The 17,145-nt window shown below is 46.6% G+C and overlaps 1 protein-coding gene and 1 long non-coding RNA gene across 8 annotated transcripts in view; both read right to left on the bottom strand.

The window, feature by feature from the left end:
* FAH (fumarylacetoacetate hydrolase) overlaps positions 1-6,781 on the bottom strand; it is a 35,933-nt gene extending 29,152 nt beyond the window's left edge. For 3 of the 6 annotated variants that reach the window (XM_032620389.1, XM_032620397.1, XM_032620407.1), the window contains exons 1-4: positions 6,578-6,781; positions 2,166-2,276; positions 726-847; positions 188-237 (exon numbers count right to left, since the gene is read on the bottom strand). In XM_032620389.1, the coding sequence (XP_032476280.1) occupies positions 188-237; positions 726-847; positions 2,166-2,276; positions 6,578-6,658 (364 nt within the window). In that variant the 5' untranslated portion in view covers positions 6,659-6,781. Of the gene's footprint in view, positions 1-187; positions 238-725; positions 848-2,165; positions 2,277-5,806; positions 5,895-6,021; positions 6,099-6,577 lie in introns of those variants that run through there. The other 3 variants (XM_032620416.1, XM_032620426.1, XM_032620433.1) reach the window with 2 other exon arrangements.
* A 177-nt stretch (positions 6,782-6,958) lies between these two features.
* Positions 6,959-12,128, bottom strand: LOC116747873. Of its 2 annotated transcripts, none has more exons than XR_004348128.1 (3): positions 12,057-12,128; positions 7,739-7,859; positions 6,959-7,597 (listed from the first exon to the last, which is right to left on the bottom strand). It is a non-coding gene; the product is annotated as an uncharacterized LOC116747873 (long non-coding RNA). The 2 variants fall into 2 exon arrangements; XR_004348127.1 differs by lacking the exon at positions 12,057-12,128 and adding an exon at positions 10,826-10,927.
* Positions 12,129-17,145: the final 5,017 nt, after the last annotated feature.

The raw sequence follows: 17,145 nt of genomic DNA, 5'->3' as shown, positions 1-17,145 counted from the left end.
CTCCCAGTTGAGAAACGAAAAAGAAACAAGGAGCCGAGACTTCCTGAAACAGACAATGGAATTTGCAAAAGAGTGGCGGACACCCCTCCCACCCGCGGGCTCGGCTCGTCAGGCCTTTGCTCAAGCTGTGCCTGCCCCTGAGCAGCCAGCTGCTCCGTGTGCGTCCTGGTAGAGAGACTGGACTCACCTATGGTGGCCGGAAGATGCATTGTGGCGGAAGCCTGGGAGGTGAATGCACTGAAACACAGAACAAGGGGCTTCAAGGTCGAGCTTTGGTCATTCACAGGCTCAGTCTAGATCATGGCCCAAGTCCTGCTCACAGTCTTCAGCGAGCACTTCCAGACTGGCCTGGGGCCACCCCAGGATGGGCACCCACCCACTAAAGACAAGTTGCCTCTCCCTCGCTTCTATGTTCCACTCTAGGCAATGGGCTATATTACCCCTTGTTTGGAAACCAGACAAGGACACAAATGATGCTGAAGAGGAATGGCTGAGTGAACAGGGGAGTGGGCCGGTGGGCCAGGCATGGCCTGGACACCCCAGTCCAGGCAGAGAGGTAATCCCAGTCGGCCCAGAGCCCTCTCACCAAAATGCAGCCCAGGTCGGGGCTGGATGAGGCCAAGGCAGCCAACCCGTGACTCAGAATGTCCCTGACGACCACACCGTCCTCTTCCGACAAGCCAGGTCCCCTCCTCCCCACCCACCACGGTCCACGGGCTCCTCACCGCTTCCGAAGCTCCGTGTCATCTCTGAGCCTGGCTTGGCTGGCGGACAGCAGGTTCTGCAACAATCCCCTTGCCTCCTTCCAGGCAGCCTGACCCAGGCCCATGAAGCTGTTGAGAGCTGGCTAGGACCAAGATGCGGAGGAAGAAAGAAGATCACACGTGGGAAAGGCCCCTGTGCTACCCCTCCTACTGACAGGAGAGAGCCTGGCCAGCTTTCTGGGTCCCCTGTCACTTATCCCAGTTCATTCCAACTCTCAGGACTTTGGTTCCTAGTTCTGTCATCTGTTCATTGAGCTGGGGAGATGTGTCATCTTTCCTGATGGGGCTTCATCCCCTCATGGACTTGCAACTGGCAAAGCCTGGGGGCTCCTATCTGGGACAGCTGCCTGGTTAAGCTTGGCCCCGCCTGCAGTGAAAATGGCTGCGTTCCTCCAGGAGGGGCCTCCGGTCTGCAGGGGTACTGCAGTCTACACCAATCCCCTTCACATAAGTTAAGAAGAGGTTTCTGAGCCAGTGAAGTGTAGCAGAAAAAGCACTTGTGGATTCTCAAGGCCAGAGTTCCAACCCCAGCTCCAGTCCTTATAGCCATGTGACTTGGGAGAATTGTGTCCCGTTTCAGATTAGACCCTCATCCATCTAATAAGGATTCCATTCCTATGCGAGAGGGTCGTCCTGAGAATTGAACAAGAGATGTGTGTAAAACTCCTGACACATAGGAGGTACTCAATATATATCATCTTCCTTCCATGGAACGGGAGGGAGGATGCACACCAAAGCACTGGACCATTTACAGGGAAGTAAATTCACGTCCATCACTCATGTACGTATCCTTCAGGCTGACTCCTAAAGTGGTGGCAACACAGAGGGCACTTGGGGCAAGCTGTCCATTCTTCCCAGGCTGGAATCAAACCTGGAGGGCAGGGCTCATGGCTCCCTCCCTCGGAGGGCCCAGCACCGGCCTGGAACAAGCAGAGACTCAACCAGCTTAAAATGAGGAAATGAACCAGTTATTGGAGAGCATCATCTCAGAGACAACTGGGGAGGGCCTAGGACTGTGGAGGGACTGACACTCTTTTTTCCGGACGCGCAGGCTCAGTGGCCATGGCTCACGGGCCCAGCCGCTCCGCGGCATGTGGGATCTTCCCGGACTGGGGCACGAACCCCTGTCCCCTGCATCGGCAGGCAGACTCTCAACCACTGTGCCACTAGGGAAGCCCGGGACTGACACTCTTCTCACCTAGGAACCCACCCTGCGCTGTCCCAAGGCTACCTCTTGCCAGCCTGTCTGTCTCACAGCCAACCCCCAACCTTACCCGAGTAAAATCTCTGAGCCCTCAAGGCACTACCTCTATCAGAAACGTAAGGCAAAGGGCATTTTCTTAGTGGCATTTGCAACAAAGGCCACTGAGATCCAGGACAAGCCATGTCACAATGTCCTACCTGATCAAAGACATCCTGGTGTTGGGAGAGGACAGGCCCAGTGAAGAGGTGCTTAATGACACTGAGGTCTAGGATCTGGTCACCAATCGCCACGCCGATCCTTGGTCTTGGCTGGGAGGAAGGTGGCATGGTCAGCACTGGGCAAAGCCTCAGCCGGGCTTGGCTCACTTACCCAGCAAGTCTGTCTATTTACAAGCCCATGGCTCTTGTCTTTACATGGCCCTCTGTGGAGAGGGACTGAGGAACTGGATCCTTAGCACCGTACCCCAGCTCCCTTTGCCTCTCAGAGGGCTGAAATTGACCCTGTGATCTCTGTCCCGGAAGAACCTGGTGCCATGCTTGCCTCTAGGACAAGAAGGGAAAAGAATCTGTGTTTCCTGAATGGAAAATAAATCAAACACCCCTTGGAGTGGGTAAGTTGAAAGAGGCCTAGTCCAAGCCCCTTATCCAGGCAAAGTCCCCAGCAAAGCTCCTCAGGTGTTGCTTAAATGCCTTTAGTGATGAAGAGCTCACCACCTCACCGGGCAACTGCATTATTTCTCAGGTTTAACCTAGGCCTTCCCTTGGGGGCAATTCCTCTGCACAGCAGAGCATGTCCCAGGCACAGTGCTGAGGGCCAGGGGCTTGGACTAATGAGCTCTGTTATGGCTCAAACAGAGCAGAGCTCGGGTCACCAGGGAGCATGAAGCCGACTGCTCAGAGCATGCAGGAAAAGTTCCTTTCTGCACCATCAAATCCCAGCTTCAGGCCTGAGTGTGACAATATCGCAAATATTTGGCAAAGCCTGACCTTTGTCCACATGGCCCTGAAATTTGCTCATCAACAAGGAACTTGAGAGCATGTCTGCAGACTCGACCTCCTAAAGCTCTGTCCCGAGCTGAGCTTCCAGCTCTCCTGAACCACCAGCTTTGCCATTTCAGCTCCAGAGAGTTTAGAGGTGGGGCTACTGGCTGGCCTTATCTCCAGTGGCTGCTCATTTCAGGGGGCTGAGAGAAGATGGCTATCCCTCCGTGCACAGGGGTAGACCGGAGCCACACCCTCACCTGGCCCTGAGGCCCCGGGCAGACCCTGCTCATGAGGAAGCTGCCTGGAGAGGGTGGTCCTCATTCCCAGCTCCCTGGGCCTCATCTCCCTGGGCAATGAGCTGGGCCACCTGGACCCCAGCGGCTGCCCACTTAAGGGATATACAGGCAGACCCCTGGGCCACTTCTCTGACCCTGGCCCCCACACCAGGCTGCAGGAAGGAACCGAGGCCACTGAGCAACATCAGAGACCTAATCACAAGTGTGGCTGCCTGCCTCCTCGGCTGCAAGCAATGGCAAGAAGCTGCCCTTGTGTTCCAAACCCTGGCAATTGTGAAACCACATGTTGAATCTTCTAGACCTAGACGTGAGGACCTGAGACAGTGAGTCCCTCTACTTTAACTGTTGGGAGTTATTTTCTTCAGTGTTAGACTCCCGATCCCTGGGGTCCTGCCTACTCTGTCATTCACCATCTTATCACTTTGGACAAGTCCTTGGTCCTCTGAGGGCCTCAGGTTCCCATGTATAACCTGAGGGAGACAAATTAGTAAGAGATATCCTATGTCTAACTTTACGACAATGCGTGTGCATTGCCTCCGCTTTATAACATTTGGTCATATCCGATAGAATGTTGTCCAAAGGAAATCTTTACCCACCTCCCAGCTTGACAGAGGGGAAAGCATGGGGTTTGGGAGCTCACAGCTGTGGGGTGCAACCCCAAATCTGCCTCTTACTGGCTGTGAGACCTGGAGCAGGACTCTTAGCCTCTCTGAGCCTCAGTTTCCTCATCTGTAAAATGGGGACAGTAGCACAACAGCAAGTTTGTAGTGAGAATTCAATTAATTAACATCTGTAAATCTCTTATCGCCAGACCAGACACAGGACAGACATTCACTCAGACAAAAAAATTTATGGAGCGTCTACTTCATCCCAGCAGTACACTGACGATAGAGGAGAGACATGGTTCCCAACCTCCAGAAGCAAAAGGAGGCACACGGTGAGGTGACAGACGATAACTGTGGCTGGAGTTCAGTGAGGGTGCTTAGGGGACAGCTCTCTCTGAGGAGGTGACATTTAAGCTGGGCCCAGAAGAGTGAGAAGAAATCAGGCATACATAGAGTAGGAAAAAAAGAGTATTCCAGATAGAAAGAACAGTACGTGCGAAGGTCCTGAGGCAGGAAACTGCTCTTAGAAAGTTCCAGAAACTGGGACTTCCGTGGTGGTCCAGCAGTTAAGACTCTACGCCTCCAATGCAGGGGGCCTGGGTTCAATCCCTGGTTGAGGAACTAGATTCCACATGCTGCAACTAAGAGTTTGCTGCAACTAAAAGATCCCCAGCGCTGCAACTAAGACCCAGCGCAGCCAAAGTAAATAAATAAATATTAAAAAAAAAAAAAAAAAAAAAAGAATACTTCAGAAACTGAAAGGCAGCCAGTGTGGCTAGAGAGAGCAGAGGGTCTGGAGGCAGAGGCAGGGCCGGAACCATGGGGACTTGAACACCTTGGCCGTCAGCTCCAGATTACTGCAGCGTCTGTTTCTCAGAAGCCACGGTCCCTGTCTTCACAGAGAGAGCCAGGGTCTGCTCTACTAGTTCATGAGCAACCCAAGATGGAGGAAGGGTGTCCCGTGTGCCTTTGAACCCCAACTCCCAGCCCAGAATCTGGCCCAGAATTGGGGTCCATAAGCATTCACTGAATAAAAGAATGACTAAAATGAAAGCCGGATTAATTCACTATTGTTCCACCCAAATTATGCACGGCTGGCCACTGGCATGGAGGAGTGGGAGGCTGTGTCTCGGCGACTAGGTCAGCCTGGAGAGGCAGCCACCACCTTTGGAATGCCCAGTGCCTGCCGCCATAGCTTCAGACACAGTCTGTTCCACTTGAAGGCCCTCAGCCTTCTGCAATGCCCAGGGGGCCCACTCCCAACCCCCAGCACTCTTTTCAGAGGGCAGTAAACCTCCCTAGTGGCTGTCCTTGCACATTCTAATGTGGAACAGCTGGGGCATGGAGTCTGAAAGCCACTAGCCATACCCTGAGGGGCGTTCATTCCAGAATCTTATGGGAGAACAAGTCAGAGCACCCCCCCCCCAAAGGTTTCTGCCTAATGGATTTGTGGAGTAAAGGTTGAGGACACACAGCTGAGGACAAAGTGTCAGCGGAGTGCAGGGAAGGGCTCGCCAGCAGAGTGCACTTGGCTAACACAGGTTAAGGTTTAACATGCATCTTATTTGTATTTGCGGCCCTCCAGGGAACTGAGTGTTACCTTTTTGCATCCTTGCAACAACTAACTGGCCAGGCCAGGCAGTTGTGAAACCCCATGTTGAATCTTCTAGACCTAGGCATTTTTGCCATGGGGGCAGGGAACCCAGTTTCCAGGAAGGGGCTAACTGACAGGAACTCCATTTAGCAAACGGTTCCCGAACACTTGGGCGCGAGCAGATTCTGGGCTTCTATGAATCAGGAGTTTACCTTTAAAGCTGGGAGCAGAAAGCTAAGCCCAAAATACCATGAATAAATCCAGGGGAATCTGCTTTCCCCACCCAGGGACCTTCTTATATCTTTGTTGATAAACCCCCAGTTTTCAAAGATCTCTTTCTGCCAATCAGACTACACTTACTAAGTGAAATTTCATTTCTCTGCCCAAAAGGGCTTCTTCTGATCAGCAAGGGAATGCCAGGGAGCCCAGGGAGCTGAAAGAAGTCCAGCTGGAAGTAAAGAAACGTAACCTCTTAGATCCCAGGCCTCTACCGCCAGCAAAGGCGCTCATCCCTCCGAGCTACTGAAAATACCGGGTCAGTTAATATTTCCCGAGTTCTAGGGTTAGAGGCTAACCTGGGAGAAAACAACCGGTTACAACGTGGTGCCTTGGGGGAAGACGACAAAGCCAAATGACTTCGGAGTAGGCAGTATAACTGTGCTTCAACTCCTCTGTAATAATAAGAGAACTTGCTCTGCCTACCTGAAAGGGAGACTCATATGTATCGTTTCATTCTGCGTTTAATTCTCACACAAACCTGCAGAAACTGAGGCTGAGAATTTCAATAACTTGCACATCTAGAAAGTTACCAGGAGGTATCTGAACCCACAAGTACAATCCATGATCGGCCCCTCCAAAGAAAAAAGGCCCTTGCCTCCACCCCACCTCCCATCGCACTCCCCAGGGAGGAGAATGCAAGGCACCGCTCGTTAGGCCCCAAATGACACCGGCGGTCTTCGCGACAGGCGTCTAGCAGGGAAACAACGGGCCCGATGTTCTGCTCCGTCGGGTGCTGGCGGAGGTGGCAGGGCTGGGCTGAGGCCAGGGGCGGATCAGGAAGGTGGCGTGGGGGTCCCGGGCGGAGGGGAAGCCCTCCCTCCCCGCGCCCGGAAGCCGAGCACTGCAGCTCACGTTGCCTTTGGTGGAGAAGACGCCGTAGGGCAGGTTGTGGATGGGGAAGTCGGAATCCTCGGCCACTGGGACGAAAGACATGCTGATGGGCACGGAGCAGGGTGGCGGGCTGCGAGCTGCGCGCGGCTAGCAGGACTGGATTCGCAGAGGTGGTCACGCAGGGTCGCGCCCCCTGCGGGCTCCGCCCCTTCAGGCCCGTCCCTCCAGAGCTGACGCTGTGACACGGTAGGACCCGGCCCGCCCCCTCCGAGGGCTCCGCCCCTCCTGGAGCCCCCGCCCACCAAGAGACCGCCCTCTAGCCCCGCCCACCAAGAGACCGCCCCTCCACTAGGCCTGTTCCTCCGCAAACTCCACCCCTGCACAATCCCTCCTCTCCCTGTCACTCCAGCTTCGCAAGCTCCACCCCCGCACAATCCTTCCGGGCTCTCCCACTACAGTTTTGACCCTTCGCAAGCAGCCCCCCCTCCTCTTTGAAGGTCCTCGTCCCGGAGTCCACCGCCCGGGAGACCTCGGTCCAGCTGCCAGGCCCAGGGTCCCTGGTCCTACCGAGAGCGATCCCCAGCTTGGCATTTAAGGCTCTGCCCCTGGTGACTTCAGCCTCGTTTTCCCCCGGCTGCGTGGCCCGCCCTTCTGCTCAACAGAAGTCTTGTTGGGTTTCCGGGACACAGCAGACCCTTTGACGCCAGACGCTGCCTCCTGGGCTGGTACAATGCTTCCAGTCTCATCCTTTCTGCCTTCATAAACCGTGCTAATCTGTCAGCTATGGCATTTCCACTTTATCGGGGAAAGGAACAGTCGTGCCTGTTTGGAAGGCTTACATTAATGAGATTAATATTCTAGAAAATATAACTCACCTGTTTCATATTCTAGTGTTAAAATGACACTGACAAGATGTTTGACCTTGGACAAGTTACTTAACCCCTTTCTGCTTCAGCTTTCTTCTCTGTATGACGTTGACGATCATGGTTTCTACTCCACAGAGTTGATAGGAGAATTGAATTAATTGTGGAGCATTTGTGCCTGGCATAAAGAAACTATTTGTGTGTAAAGATTGAAAGGGGAGACTGAGAAAAAAAATACAGAGAGAAAAGAAAGAGAGGGAAAGGGAGTGAGGGAGAAAAAATGAAGGAAGGGAGGGAGAGAAGAAGAACAAATTTACACCTTAATCCTCTTTGCGATGCTGGTGACTAACAGCAAAAAGGAGGAAGATTTGAGATCCACCTCTGACAGCACCAAAGACAGCTTTAGGCAAGTTAAACTCTCCAATCATCCGTTTCCTCATCTGTAAAACAGACATAATAACAATACCTACTCCAGGATTTCTGTGATGGTCAAATAATGCCTGGCACAGAGTTAGTTATCAATTAACTACTTTTTTACCCCCAGGGACATCCAACCAGAAAGTTAGCCATTTCTTTGTGTCTGGCTTTTGCTTTTCTTTTTGAAGAAGACAATCAAAAAAGGAGAGAACACAGCTATAAAGGTAAAGTGGTCAGCACTGACTGAAAATACATTTATAATAGAAATGCAATTTCCTAGAAACCTAACAAAATTATTTCTTTACGTGGGTTAACATTAAAGTATAGGCTCCACAATGCTCATCAGTACACAAGCCAGTATGTGCAACACTGACTTTTGATTAATTGCTTGGGAATTCTTACGAGAGTAGAGTCCAAAGTTAAAGAATTAATGGATCCACAAGCAGAGCTGTCTGAAAATAAATTTGAAAACCAATTTAAGCCAAAATCCTAGAAGTTATTTTTAAAGGTGGCAGAATCATCCTAAGGTTTGTAAACGTAAGTTTCCCTTCAAAAACATTTCATAATGAATAATAGTGATAGATGGAAAGACCTAAAAGTAAGTAAGAAGTTGCACCTCCTTTGACTGCAATGTCTTGCCCATATCTCCTCTCATCCACTATCCTGCTCCCTAAATCAGGTTCAGTCATCTTCATTCTTCAAACACATTTGTCAACAGCCAGTCCCAAGTCTCCTAGCTGTTCCTCCCTGTCTTCCTTCCTCTGTCCTCAACTCTAAAACAATGCTACCTTTTCAACAAGATCAGCAGTAAAGTGTGTACCAAAGAGCTTGTAGTTAGAATCAAGTATTAAAACTGTGGGTGACTGGGACTTCCCTGATGGCGCAGTGGTTAAGAATCCACCTGCCAATGCAGGGGACATGGGTTCGAGCCCTGGTCTGGGAAGATCCCACATGCCGAGGAGCAACTAAGCCTGTGTGCCACAACTACTGAGTCCGTGTGCTGCAACTACTAAAGCCCAAGCGCCTAGAGCAGGTGCTCCGCAACGAGAAGCCACCGCAATGATAAGCCAGTGCACCACAACAAAGACCCAATGCAGCCAAAAAGTTAATAAAATTTTTTTTTTAATTAAAAAAAGCATACATACATACAACTCTGCGGAGTTAGGGAGGCTGCCCTGCAGTTTGGCTTGGAGGGAGGAGAGGCTGGGTTGGTGGCATCATGTGAGATAAGAGGGCCTGAAACCAGAAGGCCTGAGATGAGGGGGTATTACAAGTAGGGCTGGCTGCTGAACCTCCTCCCTAGGTCCAGATGGTTGGAGCTGACCAGTGGTCACCCTGCAAGGGGCTCCCTCTTGCTCAACCTGTTCTCGGCTCTCATCTCCTGCCCCGAGTGTCTGTGCCAAGGGTAGACCTCAGTTTTGGTTAAGTCTGCCCTGGGGTGGGGGGGGGGGGAGGAGGGGGATGAAGGGCAGTCTCTGGCAGTGGCAGATGTTCTGACTCACTCTGGCAGGTTCCAGAAAGGGGAAAAGAAACAGGACAGGGTCCCAACTCTTGTTCTGTGGCCTTAGTATAATAAGAAGCCTTCTGAAATGGAGCAGGACTCTGTGGTCTACGCCCCCCATGTCCTCCACCTGCCTTTTGTCTGTGGAAAAACTTTAGCCAAAGGATAAGTTTAATCAGAGAAGTGAGAAAATGCAGAAGCAAAGAAAAGCAAACAGGACTAAACAATAATAGTTCAGTCAGTAAGCAAAGTCAAGGACCTTTAATTTCCCCTCAAGGGCTACAGATAATATTCTGAGCCATATCCTGTGATTTGTCTTGTAGGTACCAAAACCAGCACCAGGTGGAAGAAGTTAACCACACGATGACCAGACTGTAGCCATGACATAAGCTGCCACAATGCAGAGAACTGGCCTCAAAGAAATAGAAACCAACCCTGGAACTGAAGATTAACTGTAGCTAAAACAATCAAGATGACGCTGATCAGACCACCAATGACCAAGTTCAAGATGACTGTTGGAGCTGACTGTGCTGTTTCTGCATGTAGCCCCCTGCCTCCGTCTGTAAAAGCTCTTGCCCCCGATTGTCAGTGGGGGGAGTCAGCCTTCGGACAGGAGTCCACCCTCCCCCCCACCCCCCCGCTGCCAGCATCCAAAATAAAGCCAACTTTCCTTTCCACCAACCTTGCCTCTTTATTGGCTTTTGAGCAGCGAGCAGCCGGACCCCACTTTTGGTTACTCTTCCAGGCAGCACCTAATACCTACAGAATTCTAGTGACTCTTTAGCTGCAGGGCAATAAACTATTTACTTGTTCTGTACTGGCCCTGCCTCTCCCCTTAGAGACAGGAACTGTCTTTCTTATTCTTTGTGTAGCTTTGTCAACGCCCAGCAAAACACCTAGCATAGAATAGGTACTCCATAAATACTTAAGTAAATAATAAGAAACTACTGACTAAAGGCAATTAATCAATAACCAGTGAGCCTCCTCCCCTGCCCCCCACCCCATCCGGGCCCTGGGCATACTGCACAGCAGCTTCCTTATTTTCTGAGCATGGGCTGTGTGAGCAATGGGGCCAGGAGCTTCCCCTGAATACTCACAAGCTAATGAAAGCCTAGATGATAAAAACCATGTAAAGAGAAAACTTTTGGGGGGAAGGGTGTGGGGCTGATGTGTGTATGGGAAGGGGCGTGGGCATGAGATAGTTGAAGGGGGAGGAAGATTTCCTAGTTTTAAAATAGACTTGCCAACCCACTAATTATATATAGTGTCTGAAGACACCAAAGCTGTTCTCTATTTGGAAGAAAACATTTGAAGTAACTTGCAAATCCACTATATTTTTTCTTTCTCCTCTTTTGGGAGGGAGTGTGTCGAGCATGTACATTACAACAATTATAAAAAAGAGTTCTAAGGAAAAAATATTGCCTGTAATCCCACCATCCTACAGTTTTCACATTTTCGTGTTATTTGCTCGTTCCATTTGTTACGCACATGATTTTTCCATCTTTGTGAACTTCACAGAGGCCATTTTTCAGTCTTTCCTTACATTTTCCTCCTGAACATTTTTCCTTGTGGCCAAATGGGTTTCATTATCATTTTCATCACCTGAAGAAATCGCAATGTTTGGGATTGTAATAATAATGGAGCCATGAGATCTGCATACACAAAATGTTTTCCTTTTCCTACACTTTTGCTGGAGGGTAAATTCCTGGGTCGAAGGGTATGGGTGCTTTCAGGACGGGAAGTGAGTTTTGGCACCTCCATCATGAAGGGCTGGTTTGAGCCTCTGTAGCACCAAATTCAGTACCTCCCTCGGATGCTAAAATGTAGCCCACAAGAGGCTCCAACAGCTGCACTGCTGGCCTCGTTCACACAAGCATGCCCCTGACTCCCTTACAAGAGAACTGGAAAGGGCTTGCTGAATCCAGTGCGCAGATGTCTTGCAAGGGCTCCGAGAGGCTGGCAACTGCCATTCAGATAAGCAGGAAGTGGACTCTGCCTGCACTGGGAGAAGGAGGGTGGCCTTTTTGGGCAACCCTAAGGAATGAACCCATTCCCTTCTCCCCACCCTACAAATTTCACTTGCACTTGAATTACTTGAGTCCAGTTGCAAGGTCCTCTAAAGGTCGAACTCCTTGGAGAGAACAGAATGTCACTCGTGTTTGCACGATACACATCCCTCTGATGCTGAAGTGTATGGTATACATGCCAAACACATGGCGTCCCCTCTAAAATGTGCACAATAAGGATTTCTGAGCCTGCGCCTTAAGGAGAGAAGACATTTGCTTCATTGAAGAGCTCGGTCTCTATCATAGCTCCTTTTTTGTTTGTTTTTTCCTCTTTTTCTTGATAATTCTGAAGCAGACCCAAATGAACCAGCTCAATCAGGGCTGGGTTTTTTGCAAGACAAATTTTCTTCTTCCTGCCCTCTTTTATTCTGTCTTTAGTCTGCTTTAATCGTTTCAGGTACTATTGTTTCCATGTTTTGATGGAATACTACCTCAAAGCCATATTGGATTTAAGCAGGATCTGAAAGACCCATAAATAAGCAGCATGTTAAGTAGAGAGAATATCAGTGACAATTGACTTGATAATAATGTGTACCATACAAGGAGCTTTCGTTTATTGTTATCAAAGCACATGCAACTTTCCAGATCCTCCTCCTCTGTGATTTCAACAAGATACTTATAACTTTGGTTTGCTTTTTTGTATGAATACTTACTGAAGAGTTTTCCCATCCAAATTTTTCCTTTTCCCATCTGAATTTTCAGGGTCTTTTTGAGCTTTAGCTGTGGGTCACATCCTGTACCCAGAAATGCAGAGAAATTTCAACATTTAACATGTACTCTGTATCCAACCTGTTTGGCATAGTTGCAGAGACAAGTCTCAGTGCCTCTCTCCACAAACATTGCTTTCCTGTCAACAATAACTGCCCACTGAAATATGTCTCTCATAAACATCTCTGCTCCTTCCTAAGAAACCCCAGAAATATAGCACTAAGTTTAGACCTGCTTCTCTCTTACCTAAGGTTTTCAGATCAAAAGCTCTACTCCTGGGCTTCCCTGGTGGTGCAGTGGTTGAGAGTCCGCCTGCCGACGCACGGGACACGGGTTCGTGCCCCGGTCCGGGAAGATCCCACATGCCGCGGAGCGGCTGGGCCCGTGAGCCATGGCCGCTGAGCCTGCGCGTCCGGAGCCTGTGCTCCACAACAGGGAGGGGCCACAGCAGTGAGAGGCCCGCATTACCGCAAAAAGAATTAAATTAAAAAATTTTAATTAAAAAAAAAATTTAATAAATTTATTTTGGATGCCTTGGGTCTTACTGCGCGCAGGCTCTCTCTAGTTGCCGTGAGCGGGGGCTACTCTTCGTTGTGGTGTGCGGTCTTCTCGTTTTGGTGGCTTCTCTTGTGGAGCATGGGCTCTAGGCGCGCGGGCTTCTGTTGTCATGGCTCATGGGCTCTACAGCGCAGGCTCAGTAGCTGTGGCGCACGGGCTTAGTTGCTCCGCGGCATGTAGGATCTTCCCGGACCAGGGCCCGAACCCGTGTCCCCTGTATTGGCAGACAGATTCTTAACCAATGCTCCACCAGGGAAGTCCCTTAAATTTAAAAAGCCACGTATAAACTACTGGTTACTCTACTAGACAGTACACCTATAGACACTGCTGTATGTAGTGGTGTCCCATGGCCCTGAAATTTAACGTGACTTTTTTTTTTTTAAGGTGAAAGGTTTGCTATGCTACCTAAAAGTAGACCAGAGAGCCAGAAGCAGCAGTCCCAGGCATCCTCTGCAGGGATCTCTACAGAGTTGTCTGAACCTACCAACAGAGGACAGCCACTTTCCTTGTCTTTTTAACTAATAGACTTTATTTTTTACAGCAGTGTTGGGTTCACAGAAAAATTAAGCAGAAAGTACGAAGAGTTCTCATATACACCCCTGCCCTGACACAGTTTCCTCTATTATTAACATCTTGGATTTGTATGGTACATTTGTCATCATTGATAAGCAAGTATTGATACAATATTATTAACTAAAGCCCAAGGTCTACCTTAGGGTTTTTTTTGGCTGTGCCTCGTGGCTTGTGGGATCTGACTTCCCCAATCAGGGTCGATCCTGGGCCCCTGGCTGTGAAAGCGCCCAGTCCTAACCACTGGAGCACCAGGGAATTCCCAGGGTTCTGCTTTTTGTGTTGTACAGTTCTATGAGTTTGGACAAATGCATACTGTAATGTATACACCATTACAGTGTCATGTAGACTGTTTCACTGCCTTAAAATTCCCTGTGCTTCACCTATTTATTCCTTCCTTCCTCTACCTCACCTATTTATTCCCTCCTTCCTCTACCTGAACCCACAGCCACCACTCTTTAATGTCTCTAATAGTTTTGCGTTTTCCAGAATGTCATATAGTAGCAAGACTTTCAGACAGCTTATTTCACTGAGCAATATATTTAAAGTTCCTCCATGTTCTTTTGTGCCTTGACGGCCCATTTCTTTTTCTTGCTGAATACTGTTCCATTGTATAGATATACCAGTTTACTGGTACATCTGAAGGACATCTTCGTTGCTTCCAATTTGGGGCAATTATGGATAAAACTTCTAAAAACATTTGGGTACAGATTTCTGAGTGGACATAGTTTCTAATTCATTTGACAAATACCTAGGAGTGCAACTGCTAGGTTGTAAGACTCTGATCAGCTTTAAGGAACTGCCAAACTTTCTTCTGTCCCATGTTGCGTTCTCATCACCAATGAATGAGAGTTCCTGTTGCTCCACATCCTCAACAGCATTTGGTGGTGGTGTGGATTTTAGCTATTCTAATAGGTATGTAGTGCTATCTCATTTTAATTTGCAATTCTCCAATGACATATTATGTTGACCATCTTTTCATTTGCTTATTTGCCATCTGTATATCTTCGATGAGGTGTCTTGATATTTTGACCACTTTTTAATTGGGTTGTTTTCATAGTTAAGGGTTATTTTACATTAGAAAGTCTTTTATGTGTTTTGCTACTATTTTCTCCCAGTCTGTGGCTTGGCTTTTTGTTCTCTTAACAATTTGTTTTGCGGAAGAATTTTTAATTGTAAAAAAAGTCCAACTTAAAAATTTTTTCATGAATCATGGTTTTGGTGTTTTATCTAGAAACACCATGGAACAACTAACCATCTACATTAGAAATGGTCAGCCGTAATACTAGTAAGCTGAGTTACGTAGAACTAAAGTCGCAATTAAGCAATTTGTATAATTATCTTTAAAAAGGATTACCTCTTTTGACTCATTTACCTGTATTTTGGACTTTTTCCTAAATATTCAATAAAAGTTTTTAAGAATAAACCATGTGCATGGAGAAAAAAAAAAAAACAAATCATTGCCAAAACTCCCGATTTTAACATGTGGTCATAAAAAAGGTTCATAATTATGACTTTGGACTTCAGGTACAGGAAATTGGATTAATCATAATTCTTGGTTCATAAGACTCAGCATTGGCTCACACATAGCCTGCTTTTAGTTATGTCTAAAAAAGTCAAGGCCTTGATCATATGGTACCACATGCCTGGCCTCTTCCCATCTAAGGATATCATACTGAATTTTGTCATCACTACCCTGCCTTCTCTTCACATAAATTCCATCTATGTGACTTGCAAAAAGGTGTATTTTGGCTTACTATCTGGTACTTCTATTTTGTTGTCTGCAGGGATCTCTAGTTCTGATCACTATATTTCTATTCCATTGTAATATATCACATTTTATTTACCCATCATTCTTCAGTGGGGACTTGAGTGGTTTCTGGATTTTTGCTTTCTGTAAACAATGCTATGAAAATTCCTATGTCTCCTGTTACACCTATGTGCAAGTTTGTCTTGGGTATACACTTAGGAGTAAAATTTCTGGATTATAGGATGTTTGAAAGTCCAACTTTAAAAGGTATTAATTACCAAAGCATTTGAAGGATTGAACCACTTTTGGTTAGTATCAGGAAACTTTAAGAGATTATGTGGAATCCCTCCAACACTAGATACTGCAAGACTTTTAAATTTTTGCCAATTGCATGAGTGTAAAATAGTATTTTACTATGGTCTTGATTTGCACTGTAACTTCTCCTGGTTTGAAACTTGGCTTTTCTCTTTCTTTGAAGATACCTTAAGGTATTTTTGGTTTAAAATGCCTCATTTTAATAAACAAATTCATCAATAATACTTTCATTTAATGCTTTGTGTCTTAAACTTCTGTATCCCAAGGTCTAAGCAGTAATCATCTTTTTTTTTTGAGTTTAAAAATTTTGTTTTACATTTAAGACATTAATTTTTTTCCCCTATGGTATGACATAGGGATCAATTTTCACCTTTTTCCACACTGACAACCAGTTGTGCTCTTGGTATCTAATAGTCTCCTTTCCCCAGTGTGGTGTCCCACCACTCTTATACCAAGTTCAGCTCATGCATGGCCTTTCCTGGGCATTTTGGTCTAATCTACTGGGATTCTGTACAGCCCTTAGCTAATACCACACTATTTTAATTAACACGGCTTCACAGTGAGTCTTAACATCAGCAGGAAAAATGCCCACCTCCCTGCTCCTTCTTTTCTGAAATGTCCTAGCCTTTTGCTCTCCTTTATCTTTTACTTTAGAATCACTTTAATAAGTTCCAGGAGAAAACTTGGTGGGATTTTTGATAGGAATTGCTTTGAATCTATAGGTCTATTTGGGTACAAATGACATCTTCATGATATTGTCTGCCTAGCCACGAACATGTCTATTTTTTGAGGTCTTAGTTATCTCTTAATGTTTAAGAATTTTTTCTTAAAGAGGTCTTCAACATACATTGTTAATTTCCTAGGTACTTGGTATTGTAAAAGATGTCCTCCAGTTTTCTAGTTGTTTCTGCTATAAAGAAATGCAACTGCCTTCTGAAAATTAATGTTACACCTACCACCTAACAAAACCCTGTATTTCTGGTACTTTCTCTTTAGATTTATTTGGGCTTTCTAAAAAAACAAACATGTAATGTACAAATAATGAGTTTACTACTTTCTATTTCTTATTAAATTGGCTAGGATCTCTGACACGATTTTTAATATAAGCACTGATAGTGGAAAACCAGTCCTTTGTTTCTGATTTTAAAGGGAAATGAATTTTCCTCTTTTTGGAAGATGCTTGTCTTTTGTTTATTTGGTTTTACATAAAAACTATCACCTTAAGGAAATTCCTTTTTAGTCCTAATTTATCAAGGGTTTTTATCATGAATGGGTATTAAATTCTAATAAATACTTTAACTGGATCTATTGAGATAGTCATAATGGTTTTCTCTTATTTACAGATTTCAATGCTAAGCCATCATTACATATGACATATGAAGGTAGAATATACATACTAAGATAGAGTACACAAGTAGTAAGCAAACAAATGTAAACATAGACATTTGTATTGTAAAATACTATTTTAATCTGTTTTACATATTTCAAGTTTTAAAAAGGTTGGCGGCCAGGTAAGTTTGAAACCACAGGACAAATAGTCTTTTGGAGGTCTTTCTACTTCACAATTCTCCAGCTGCCGTGTTTGAGTTATGCTGTTTGTTTCTCTAATCCTACCAAAATGAAGCTTCTACTAGATGCTAATTCAGTGCGACAGAGTTCAGAACAGAGAATCAGACAAGAGCTAGAAAATATGACATGTTCGACTCACAGGAATGTAAGAACACAGTTTGTCATCCTAAGATTACTCACAAACAGATGTGAGTTCATCTCACAAAATTAAGTAGAAAACGGAAGGACCACAAGTCAAAATGAACTACCAGAAAGAATAACAGAAAAAGTAA

This window comes from Phocoena sinus, chromosome 2 (assembly GCF_008692025.1).
Source record: "Phocoena sinus isolate mPhoSin1 chromosome 2, mPhoSin1.pri, whole genome shotgun sequence".
Lineage (NCBI taxonomy): Eukaryota > Metazoa > Chordata > Mammalia > Artiodactyla > Phocoenidae > Phocoena > Phocoena sinus.
The sequence above is the reverse complement of the archived record's forward strand: the minus strand, read 5'-3'. Positions and strand labels throughout refer to the sequence as shown.